Source organism: Grampus griseus, assembly GCF_964374135.1.
Source record: "Grampus griseus genome assembly, chromosome: 20".
Taxonomy (NCBI): Eukaryota; Metazoa; Chordata; class Mammalia; order Artiodactyla; family Delphinidae; genus Grampus; species Grampus griseus.
This window is the reverse complement of record NC_139014.1, coordinates 6,688,216-6,700,685: the sequence shown is the minus strand read 5'-3', so window position 1 is coordinate 6,700,685 and position 12,470 is coordinate 6,688,216. Positions and strand designations below refer to the sequence as shown.

General features: G+C 55.5%; 1 protein-coding gene and 1 long non-coding RNA gene across 2 annotated transcripts; one reads left to right on the top strand and one right to left on the bottom strand.

Annotated features, from left to right (window-relative positions):
• Positions 1-185: 185 nt before the first annotated feature.
• LOC309838125 lies at positions 186-8,080 on the top strand. Its single transcript, XR_014298324.1, has 4 exons — positions 186-354; positions 3,492-3,594; positions 3,960-4,076; positions 7,891-8,080. It is a non-coding gene; the product is annotated as an uncharacterized lncRNA (long non-coding RNA).
• Positions 688-12,023, bottom strand: OTOP3 (otopetrin 3; the record flags this gene model as incomplete). The annotated part of the gene is made up of 7 exons (XM_082679114.1): positions 688-858; positions 2,043-2,857; positions 4,692-4,810; positions 5,093-5,151; positions 6,289-6,425; positions 6,516-6,932; positions 12,005-12,023. The coding sequence occupies 7 exons, from the start codon at positions 12,021-12,023 to the stop codon at positions 688-690; spliced, it is 1,737 nt and encodes a 578-aa protein (XP_082535240.1).
• Positions 12,024-12,470: the final 447 nt, after the last annotated feature.

Sequence of the window (12,470 nt, the reverse complement as noted above, 5' to 3'; positions counted from 1 at the left end):
GTGCATCAGACAGGGGGAGGACCAGACAAAGGGTTGAGACCCCTCGTGGCCCAGAAATAGGACTGTCCCAGCCCTACAGCCCCGCCCAGGAGGACTGTCCCTTCCCACCATGTACACAGAGTGTCCTCTCTGTCCCCGGGAGCAAATGCCACAAAGCCCGAATCGATCAAACAAACAGGGTTTATGTCAGCGGGAGAGAGCTGTTGACCCCTGCCTAGCAGCTAATTAACCAGCTCATTAGGAGACAGGGTGTGTGGGGAGAGAAGGGCAGGGCTGCCTGCCCAGCTGCAAGCTTCCAGATGTCCTGGGCTGAGCTTGGACCATGCAGGAGGCAGACCCCCAAGGCCTGGCCGGGTAGGGGTGCCCCTCCCCAAACTCCCCGGAATCATTTAGGGCTGACCGTCCCCGAGAGTCGCTGTGTGGGCTTCCCGGGGCTGCGCTGATTGTGGTGGCGAGCAGGGGGCAGGTGTGTGCTCAGTCCTGGGTGTGGGCCTTAACAGTTCAGTGTCCAGGTCCTGCCCTTGGCCTTGGGCTGCCGTGACCGCCCACCCCAGTGAGGATCTGGGGAAGAGGAGGCTTTGGGGAATCCAGGCTGGTCTAGGTCCCCCTGGAATGGGGCATCTGGGTTACGTTCTCCCCAGCCTTGGCACTTCGGGGGTGTGCAGGGGGTGGGTTTCTTGGGCGCTCTCAGGCCCCCAAGTAGACCTCCACCAGCACCCCGACGGAGTGCATACGGTAGAAGACGCCCAGAGGCAGGCCGAAGTTGACGATGGTGAACCATGTCCGGTAGCCATAGAAATCCTTTTCCAGCCCGTTCTCGAACTCGGGGTGTATGCCGAAAGCAGGCATCATCCACAGCTGGGGAGGAGAGGGCGTTGTTGAGTGGGGGAGGGGCTCTCCCGTCCCCCAAGGCCCTCAGCTCATGGGAGGCCCCAGAACCTGCAGCTCCTGCAGCATACCCCCCACCCTAGCATCCCCTCACCCTTAGGCTTTCAGAACCAGCCCCTCTCCCCCTATATCCCCCTCACCCCATCCCACAGAAGGCCTCAGCCCCCTCCTTGGCCTGCCTGGGGCCAGCCTAAACTCCAGCTGGATCCTGAGACCCCAGGCTGCCACCACCACGGTACAACCTGCTCCACCTGGGCTCCCCTGGGCCCTCATTTCCATCACCTTTTTCTGCTCTGGGTTCATTCTTCCGCTGTCATGACTCTCTGCCCGCTCCACCCCGACCCTGCCTCCTGTCCAAATTCTGCCCGTTTCTCAAGGCCCAGATCAAACTTTCACAAAGCCTTCCTTGGCCACCTGGGCCCACACTTCCTTCTCTGAGCTACGACCACACTTTGGGGCCAATTTATTACTTATGCTCTGTCTGGACCAGAGGTTTTCACCCTCTGAGGTGTTTCCAGCACAGCTATTACCATCATGGGCTAAAACCACCTGGAGTTGTCCCGGGACTGCCACTTGCAGGCTTGTGGGAACACGGCAGGTCAAACATAAGGCTCAGTTTGCTCATCTGTTAAATAGGGACAGTAATAGTGCCTGTTGCATGGAGTGAGTGTGACGATTCAGAGAGATGCACGGGAAGGTGGACTTGGAACTTAGCGGCCGCCGGGCACCGAGCAGTCATCGTCAATACCTCCCCCTAGAGATGCTTTAGATAACCAGGCACCTTCTGATCTCTTCCTTTGACTCGTCAGCGGATCATTAATGATTTGGTAATTCTCTAACTGGGCCCCCTGTGTCTCCTCAGCTAAGCTCCCCAAGGGTAGAAATCCTATATGTATGTTTGTTAATAGCACTTAGCTACATGCTTGGCACATTCATTCATGCCAGGCACCTTGCAGGGAGCTGGGGGACACTCCCTACTCTCAGGCAGCATCAAGCTAGTTGGAAAGGGGCCTGTGTCCTTGACAATCAAAGGGACAAGCCAGTCGCCCTCGGGACAGTCAATGCACAATCCCTTGATCCATCCCTTCCTGAGTGAGGATTTCTGGGGCCTCCTTGCCGGCTCCACTCCCGTGCCTCCCAGCCCCGCCACTCACTGTGATGTTGCAGAGGATGAGGAAGAGTGAGATCTCCTTGAGGGCCCGCCGCTTCCAGTTGAAGTGGCTGTAGGAGTGGATGTAGGCCAGCGAGGCCTGCCGCAGGTCCTGGCCCAGCTCCAGCAGGGAGCCCCTGCGGGGAGGCTCAGCCTCCCACTTCCCCGCCAGGCTCTCGGGAGCTGCTTCCCAGAGTGGGCGCCGGTGCAGGCCCTCGATGATGAAGAGGTTCTGGGCTATGTGCTGCAGGATGAGAAGCAGCGAATAGGCCAGGATGAGGTGGTTGAGTAGCTCGTGGGGGCGAGTGGCCACGATGGCCACGATAGAGAAGTAGGAGATGCCCATCTGGCCCAGCGCCGCGCCCATCAGCAGCACCACGTCCAGGCTGCGGGTGGGGTTCTTGAGCGTGTCTAGCTCTCGCTCCTCCAGCCCATGGATGGCCATGCCCGCCAGGCACGCCAGGCTCATAGTGGGCAGTGCGGCTGCATGGAAGCCGTAGTAGATGGTGAAGTACTGGCGCGCGATGGCAGGGCCACTTGCTTGGATCTGGAAGAGCACGAAGACGCACGTGCCTGCCACCAGGACCAGCAGGCCCAGCACCGGCCCTACGATGGCCCCGTGCAGGTGGAAGGGCGGGGTGCCGGGGTGGGAGCCCGTGTGGGGTGTCAGGCGGCGGCCCACGTTCTTCCACATGACGAAGAGCATGCCACAGCAGATGAGGGAGTACTCGGTGCTGAAGGGGTAGAGCATCAGGTAGCCCTTCTGGAAGACCTCACACGCGGTGACGTTGAGGCACAGACAGGTGTTGGTGTTGTTGCCTGGGAGGGGGCAGGGCAGGAGGGGACGTTCAGGTGGGCCTTGCTCTGAGGAAACCAGATGCACAAATCAATCTGTTCACCTCCTGGGTTATGGCAGAGGCGGAAGGGACCCAGCCACCCATTTTACAGATGTGGAAACTGAGGCCAACAGAGAGAAGTCAGAAATCACAGGATGGTCCTTCTTTTTTTTTTTTTTTTTGTGGGACCTTAGTTCCCCGACCGGGGATCGAATCCGTGCCCCCTGCAGTGGAAGCGTGGCGTCTTAACCACTGGACCACCAGGGAAGTCCCCAGGATGGTCATTCCTTGACAAAGGGATTCTAGACCTCAAGTGCCAAGCTTGGGTAAAGCATTTGACACATGATGTCTTTGGCGCCAAATTTGACACATGATGTCTTTGGCACCTCTACAGATTACTTGCTGAGCACAGGGGGAAGCCTGTAACCTTATACTGGGGGGATCTGGCTGACACACCACGACCATCAGCAGCGTCCACTGTGGGGCAGACATCTCGCCTTGTGATGAGGCGCCCTGCAGAGCCCTGCAGAGCGCACAGTATCCCCTGTGGAATGTTGGTGTCCAAAATGCTCAACCCAAATCTAATCAACACTTTGGTCCATACTTCCTGTTTCTAGGAAAAGCAGGGGATTTGGGAACAAGTCAAATGCCACCACGAGGAAGCAACCTGACAAATCTCAATGTCATTAGGGGAAAAGAGACTGAACTGAGCCACCAAAGGTACTGCACGTTTGAACAAACCATCTTTAAAAGACATTTCATGGGCTGATGGGAGAAAGTCGAACATAGATTGATACAGAGGATGGAGATGAAGTTAAGGCATTTTGTTAGAAATTACAATGGCCTGTGTGCTAATGTAGGGAACGATATGATTTTAAAGACGTGCATACTGAAATATTCTGAGATGAAATGCCAGTATTTCTGCAACGTAATTCAGCAAAAATATTGGAATGAATATGGCAAAATGTTAATAATTCTTACATCTAGGTGATGGGTATGTCCTGTTCTCCTACTCATCTGTATGCTTGAATTGTTTAATAATAAACAATCCATGATGTCACTTGCCGAAAATTCTCTTTGCACAGGTCTTCTGAAAAATGGATCTGGAGCATAAAGAATGCCCACGGTATACAGGCATGCTGAGATTTACGCAATGGATGTGTGAATGCATGAGTCTGCTGGGAAGGCTTGGCTGTACACAGGTCAGGATGGTGATGCCACCCGGGGCGGGGGGAGGTGGATACATACAGGTGTGGCTGAATCCCACAGACGGAAATGTTCCCATGTCGGTTTAGGGGACATGGCCTCTAAGGGCAGACTGACAGGTAGGGCACTGGGTACATGGAACAGTCCAGGGAGTTCTTTCTGCCCAGAAACCTTCTGTTCTTCCTTATATGTCCAGGTACCTACAACTGTGTTAGGAAGACATTCCTTTCAGTCTTGAAGGCTTTTTAGTTTCTTGCAAGTAAATGCAAATACCAGGGGTAGAGAGGATACCTGGGCTTCTCAGTGACTAGCTCAGCCAGGATTAGTGGTTAGCTTACTGATAGCTAGACGGATGCCTGGAGCGGGCTTGCAGAGTGCCAGCACCTGATGGGGCAGGCCCAGAATGGGGGCAGGATGGGTACCATTGGCAAATGTCAGTTTCCGTTTAGTCGTGATCTGGTCTCTAGAGCTTTCTCCCAACTCTGCAGAGTCATTGAGCCTCACCTGTTGGAGGGAGTGTAGCGTGCACGCATGTGTGTGTGTGTGTGTGTGTGTGTGTGTGTGTGTGTGTACATTCAGCGATTGGGGGGCAGTCATGGTCTCCTCTGTACCTGAGAACTTTTCCAAGAGGGCGCTGAGCTCGGTCTCGATCTCATGGTGCATGGAGTCGTTGGTGACGGCCAGAAGCCACAGCAGCAGATTCGTGGCCAGCGTCAGCATCAAGCCACACCTGGAGGAGGTGCTATACTCTGCCACACAGCCTAGCCGGCTTCCCGGGTGCCCCACGTTCACCATCACTGCCTTTGGGGTGACCACTCTCTCCCAAAGCCAGATGCCATCTGCCATTAGAACTTCAGGAGGGGCAGCCCTAGGGGCCACCCGGGACCCATTCCCAGACTAACCGATAGCCCCAGGGCCACCCTGTCCAGGGAAGCTGTTGGGGGGCCAGCATGAGTGGGGGACAGGGGTATCCCAGGAGTTGTTGGAAGGAGAGAAGATGCCCGCATCTCACCTAGTGAAGTTGGTCTGGATCTGAACGCAGTCCTTAGAGTGCTTCCAGAGCACCCAGGTCTGAAAGAGAAAGGGCCTTGAGCCCAGGGGCTAGGGGTGGGGCGAAGGTTGGTGGTGGGACTATGGGGCATGTGTTCCAGTTGCACGTGTGTATTTACAATGGAAGGGACAGTGAGGAAGCCTGGGTTGGATTTGTGGCTCCAGGGTTTCCTTGCTGTGTGGTCTTGGGCCAGTGGAAAAACATCTCTGAGCCTTAGTCTCCTTGGCTCTAAAATAGGACTAAAATGTCCATCAGGGGAAAGCCTACTTATTGGGGCAATAAAAAGGATGATGCAAACAAAACACAGAGCACAATGCCTACAGATCAGGAACTCAGGAGGGACTTGGAGATTCATGAAGAGTAGCTCTGGGGACTTCCCTGGTGGCATTAAGAATCCACCTGCCAATGCAGGGGACACGGGTTTGAGCCCTGATCCAGGAAGATCCCACATGCTGCAGAGCAACTAAGCTCGTGCACCACAACTACTGAGCCTGTGCTCTAGAGCCCGCGAGCCGCAACTACTGAGCCCGTGTGCCACAACTCCTGAAGCCCGCGCCCCTAGAGCTTGTGCTCCGCAACAAGAGAAGCCACCGCAATGAGAAGCCCGCACACCGCAACAAAGAGCAGCCCCCGCTCACCGCAACTAGAGAAAGCCTGCGCGCAGCAACGAAGACCCAATGCAGCCCAAAATAAATAAATAAATAAATTAATAAATTAATTTAAAAACCTTCTTTAAAAAAAAAAAGTAGCTCTGTAGGGCTTCCCTGGTGGTCCAGTGATTAAGACTCCATGCTTCCAATACAGGGGGCCCCTTGGTCGGGGAACTAAGATCCCACATGCCGCTCGACCAAAAATATAAATAAATTGTATTAAAAAAAAAAAAAGAGTAGCACAGTATATCCGGGGGTGTAGAGTTAGGTACACACAGGTACGTACAGGCAAATGTACCTATAGGTGCCTGCGTTTCAGTGGCGCAGTGTGTGTGTGATGCTGACACATGTAGGTAGCATGGGTGTGGGCACACAGAGGCACGTGGAGGGGCGCTGTGGTGCGTGTGTACAGACTCTGGGCCGTGTGGGTATTTGCTGACGTGCCTGTTTCTAGGCATAGGCCGGGGCGCGTACGCACGCGGCGAGGGGCTGCGAGAGGCGGGTCACCTGGATGCCAATGAAGATGATCTCGACGGCCGGGAAGATGAGCTCCAGCTGTGACTTACAGCGGATGTGGCTCATGCCGTAGCCCACGCGGAAGACGTTGAGGCAGATGGCGCAGCTACCAAAGAGCACCAGGGAGCCTGGCCGGGCCAGGGGGCCGTTGGCACCTCCCCTGGAAAGAGCCCTCCCTCCCCACCCCTCTGCATCCCCCCAGGCGCCCCGACACTCACCGCGCACCCAAGCGGGTCCTGCGTGCGGGTCCCGGTGGAGCACGGCTTGCGGCCAGCGGGTGGTCCTGGCGGTGTAGTAGAGAAGCCAAAGGAGGGCCAAGGCCTTCAGCGTCGCCAGCAGGATCCACACATCCCCCAGCGTGATGGCCACGTTGTTGAAGATCATGCTGCAGATGAAGGCTCCGCCCAGGAACACCATGTTGAGGGCCAGGAGCCCCGAGAAGAGCTGCCCGGCCTTCTGGGCCTGCCGGTCCCGGCGCAGCAGCAGTGAGAAGTGCCGCACCAGCCAGGACCTGCTGAGGGGCGAGGCGGGGGCCCTTGTCTGCTCGGCCCCCGTGGCCGCGTGGTTCTCCTTGGCCGGGGTCTCTCCAGTCTCCTGTGCTTCTGGAGAGGCCATGGGTGGAGCCTCAGTAGGGGCTGGGGAGGGACACAGGGTTCCGGTTGGCTGCCAAGCCGTCCTGGGCTCAATTCCGCTTCTGCCTCTAAGCGCTGTGGGACCTAGGCGAGCTAAGCAACCTCTCTGGTCAGGACGTTGGAAATAAAAGCAGCTGCCCCATCTGCCTTACGGGACCCGAGAAGATTCAAACAGACCAGGGGATATGGAAGCCCTTTGTGCTCCACATAAACATAGGGTTTATTTCGACTGGCTTGAGGACCGCCTTCCCCCCACCCCTACCCTCCTGCATCAGTGCTTGATCTTAAGGTGGAGTAATGATGTCTGTCAAGGCAGCCAGGGGTATCTGCACAGTGCTTGGCCACTGGGCAGTTTCCAGGGCTGTGACGTTTCACCACCAAAACGCAGTTTGTGCCCTCTGTCTTCTGGAAGGAAATTCACTCCTCAAGTCAGGGAGAGCGAGTAGGTGTCCTCTCTTGTTCCGACTCTGATTAGTTGGGCAATGGTTGCCTAGAGTGTTGGGTTGAGAAGGACCCTGAGGCTGAGCGTGGGCTTGGTGAGAAAGAATGCTGTGATCTGAGATAATACTCTATTTTGCGTACATATGGGTGTATATAAAATTACTTTTTAAAGAAGTCTTTTTATTGAACTTGTTACAATATTGCTTCTGTTTTATGTTTTTTGATTTTTGACTGCGGGGCATGTGGGCTCTTAGCTCCCTGACCAGGGATCGAACCCACACCCCCTGCATTGGAAGGCAAAGTCTTAAGCACTGGACTGCCAGGGAAGTCCCTAAAATTACTTTTAAAAGATCTAGAAGACACCCATCAAGTTCACAACAGGAGTTTCGTCTGGGGAAAGGAGGAGGGCACTAGAATTGGGAGAAGTTTAATGTTCTAGTTTTTTTTTTTTCTTAAAAAAAAAAACATTAGTGGGACTTCCCTGGTGGTGCAGTGGTTAAGAATCCGCCTGCCAATGCAGGGGACATGGGTTCGAGCCCTGGCCCAGGAAGATCCCATATGCCACAGAGCAACTAAGCCCGTGCGCCACAACTACTGAGCCTGTGCTCTAGAGCCCGTGACCAACAACTACTGAGCCCACGTGCCACAACTACTGAAGCCCGAGTGCCTAGAGCCCGTGCTCCTCAACAAGAGAAGCCACCGCAATGAGAAGCCCGCGCACCGCAACAAAGAGTAGCCCCTGCTCGCCACAACTAGAGAAAGCCCACGTGCAGCAATGAAGACCCAACGCAGCCAAAAAATAAACAAACATTACTTATGTAATTAAAGTTAATTTTAAAGCACATTAAAGGTTTAAGGAAAAAGTTCTGAGATTGAATGACAATGTCTGCCATGAGCGTGGGACACGTTGGGATGAGCATGAATGCCATGACCTTGACTTTCTTTTTTCTTTGGCTGTGACACACAGCTTGTGGGATCTTAGTTCCCTGACCAGGGATTGAACCCGTGCCCTCGTCAGTGAAAGCACAGAGTGCTAACCGCTGGACTGCCAGGGGAAGTCCCATACCCTTGACTTTGATAGAACTGACTTCCATCTGTCCCCTCCCTCAACTCCTTGAAGTCTCATGAACGTACAGCTCAACATGGGGAACACCATCCTGACCCTTCTCTTTCCCTGAGTGTCTCCTGCTACTTTCTCACTTGCCCCGAGCTTTCATTCAGGCCGACCCCTTTGTTACCCTTCACTTGGACCCAGATCTTGGGTCACCCCATGCCTGCAGCTCAGGACCCCTTCCTAGAGTCCAGCACACTTCTCCCGTGGGCCCTTTGAATACTCATAACGCTGCACTGGAGTGCAGGGATGCCCCACTGGTCTGGGTGCTGTCCTGGTGGGAAGGTTCCTTCACCACCCCCTGCTGTCCCAGGTGCTCTCCCTTGGTCCCGCTGCTGCCCTGGCATCCCTGGTGCTCTGGGCTCAGGGTCCTAGGGGCTCAGGGTCCTAGGTGCTCCCCCTTGTCCAGGCTGCAGGAGGCCTGCTTTCTAATTCACTGTCTCAGCAAGCGGAGACTCCATCCCCATGTCTCCCAGCAGGGAACCAAGTGTCTGCCTTGCCTCTCCCCTCATCCCTGTGCATTCCAGCTTAAGGACTGCTCTGAGATTTTTCTTTACCACAAGCACTACCCTGGTCCATGGCTCCCTCTTCTCTCTCCTGGACTGGTCTCCCTACCCACTGCGCCTCTCCCCTACTTCCCCTGCAAAGGCAACCACTGTTCTCACTATAGAGTCCAAACTATCTAGCATGGCCTGCCTGGCCTTTCAAAATGAAACAAGGCAGCGTATGTTTAGTATGGGCTTGGGGTGCACAAGGTGATCAAGGCAGGGTAGCCGCTGTTGCTTCCTGGTCTGGTCTTAACTTTCCTCTCTAGCCCTGTGTTCAGACCCCCACTCCCTTGCCCACGGGCCATATGCCATCCTGATGCCTAGTTCCTAGAATGCCCCTGCTTTTACTCACTTCCCTGTCTTTGCCCACACCCTACCCTTTGCCCATGGTGCCCACCCACTTGCCCCTTGGATGACTGCGGTTGTGTCCTCAGGACTCAGTGGAGCCCCACCTCCTCTAGGAAGCCTTCCCTGAACCCCCTTGCCAAGGCTGGACTAGGTGCCCCTTTTGGCACCCTCACTGCACCCATGCTTGTTGCTGAAGCATCCACTACCATGCTCTATTTTATGTTATGTTTTTTAAGTTTACTTCTTTTTAATTAATTAATTAGGCTGCGCCGGGTCCTTAGTTGCAGCATGCGGGATCTTTTTTTTTAAATTGCGCCACGCAAACTCTTAGTTGCGGCACATGGGATCTAGTTCCCTGACCAGGGATCGAACCTGGGTTCCCTGAATTCGGAGTGCGGAGCCTTAGCCGCTGGACCACCAGGGAAGTCCCATATCATGCTCTATTTTATTTATTTTTTAAATTTTTTAATTTACTTTTTTTTATACAGCAGGTTCTTATTAGTCATCAATTTTATACACATCAGTGTTCATGTTTTATTTTAATTAGCTGTGCTTTGCTCTGTGTCTCCCTTTGGACTCTGACCTTTAGACTATCCCCCTGTGTAACTACCAGAAGACCCTCGGCACACGTGGCTCTAACATGCAGCCTCTTCAGGCCCCCATTCTCCAATGTGCAACCTGCCCAATGTTTATACCTCCTAAGGTCCTCTTCTGGGGCAAATAGAATAATAAAACTTGGTACTCTTTTAAAGATTCTACCAATGATTCCCCCCTTCCCAGTCTTCCACATCATTCTTGCTCCAGTTCTGTCCCCTCCTTGTCCAGCCCCCTTGTCACACTCTAGGCACCTCCTCCCCACATTCATCCAGGCCCGGCCAGAGTACTCCCCATGTCTCATGTAGTCTTGTGCCCCCCCCCCGCGTCACTCCTGCAGCCTGTTCTTCCTTCTGCCTCTCCCGCTACCCTCCACCAACGGCTCTTGCCCATCCTCACCACCCATCTTAAGCGCTTCTCCTGGGAAGACTTCTCCCTTTGCCCAGACATCTATCGAGAGCAGGTGTGCACTGCTGTGAGTGTGCCTGGTGGGCAGCGACCAGCTCCTGCTTACCTCATCCCCCACATATGGCACAGGGAGGACACTGAACCAATATTAGCTGACTGACTCTGGCATTTTCTGGGGACATTTCAGCACCAGAGTCATGGACAGAAACCCTTCCCATCAAACCCTTTGCATCCATCCTGGCCCAGTGGAGGCGACTTTCCAGATGATCTTGGTCTTTCTTCCCAGGCTCCCCCACCCAGGTTGAGCACATCTGAAGCTTACAGGGACACCTCCCTGCTCCTTTTCTCCCAGACCTGACTGCCCCATCTCGCCTTCCCAGAATCTTCCCCAAGGCAGAAGGACAGCCTAGTGCTGAATCCTGGCGCTTACTACCTGTGTGATCTTGGTCAAGCTACTTAGACTCTTGGTGCCTCAGTTTCCTCATCTGTAAACAGATACACGACTATGGAATAGTACCCGTTACATAGTAGATGTTCAATAAAGATTTCTTGAATGAATAAATGAAGGAATTAAGGCATAATACCTACCTGATGGGGATTTTTCAAAATTAAATGATTTAACACATGTAACTGCATGTAGAGACATGCCTGGCATAGAGAATGCTCTCAGTGTTAGCTGTTTATGCATTTCCTTCCTGTTCTGTCCAGGTCCTGGAGAGGCCGGAACGGTCGAGATTATTGGTGAATTACAGGGGCAGGTTTTGATTGGACTGCAGGCCTAGAGAGGACCCTGGAGGACAAGCTCCTGTCCTCCAGGGTCCTCACCTTCACTATCTTCCCCGCCCCCACCCCCAGGGTCCAACCCTCCCTCGGCCGCTAGAGGGAGCGCTCAAAGTGGAGGATAGGGTCCTCCGCTGGGGAGGGTGCGGGGATGGGCAAGCAGGGGTCGCGGGAAGAGGGTGAGGGCTCCCTGACTGACAAGGAGGAATCCGCCATCCTCTGGCTCGCCCCTCCGCGCGACGGCAGTTCAGGGGAGGGCCCGGACACCAAACTGGTTTGTGGGTCGCGATTAGAGCCAGTGATGAAAGCTGCAGAGCCGTCGGGGCGCGGCGCCTGGCCGGATCCGACGGATGCTGCTAAGCACTGGTGGCAGAGCTACGGGATTTCTTTCCGAGCTACTCGAGGGACTGCGAGGCCTGGACAGGCACCACACGGGTGCCTCTGACTGGGCATCCCGGCAACCCAGCCCCACACCCCTTTTTCCAGCCGTCCGGGCTTTTAGCTTCTTCCCGGCTTCGGCGCTCTCTTTCCGCTGTGCGCGCTCGGACCCGGCTAAGGCGCGGGGAGGGGGGGGTGCCCTGCTAACCCCTGCGCGCACCCCGCCCGCGGAAAGGAGACGGGGTGCAGAGCCGGGGTGGGGGCAGAGGGGGGCCGCCGTTCGGGTCACCAAGGGTTGACCTTCCTCCCGTCATCTCGCCCTCCCGCCCCAGTCCCTGCAGCCCCCGGTCTCTGACCCTCGCTTTGGGAGCGGAGTAGGTGTGAGTGTCGAGGATGGGCTCTCGGGAATGTTCCTCCAGGGGTCAGAGGGCGCTCCCGGCCGTAACGGCGCCGCCGGGGAGCCTTACCTGAGGCCTGGGCAGGCATCGCCGCCGGCTGACCACCGCAGCGCGGATCGTCTGTCCGGGTGAGGCCCCTGCGCCGGACCGATGCCTCCGACGCCCTCCCTACGCGGGACTGCGCAGCCGCCTCTCGGGCTCCGCGGCCCATTGATTTTTCTGTTGACTTTGGGGCTCTCATTAATCAATCCTTCGTTAATTACCCCGCCGGGGGCTCCCCGGACAGCTCAGCCAATAACGAGGCGGCTGGACAGGCGGGCGGGGCCGGAGGCGGTGCATGCCTGGGGCTCTGGGTCAGGGGACCCACGAGCAGGCCCGCTTCCGGGGTAGGTCGGGGTGCAATGTCCTTAGGCCGCAACAGAGGCCGTGTAGGGTTCAGGCCACACTTGCCTCTGGCGGCCCAGCAGGGAATGGACCCTCCCCCACAGATCCGGGGTCACCTTCTCTTGTACCCCATGTAGCACCAGACCCGGCC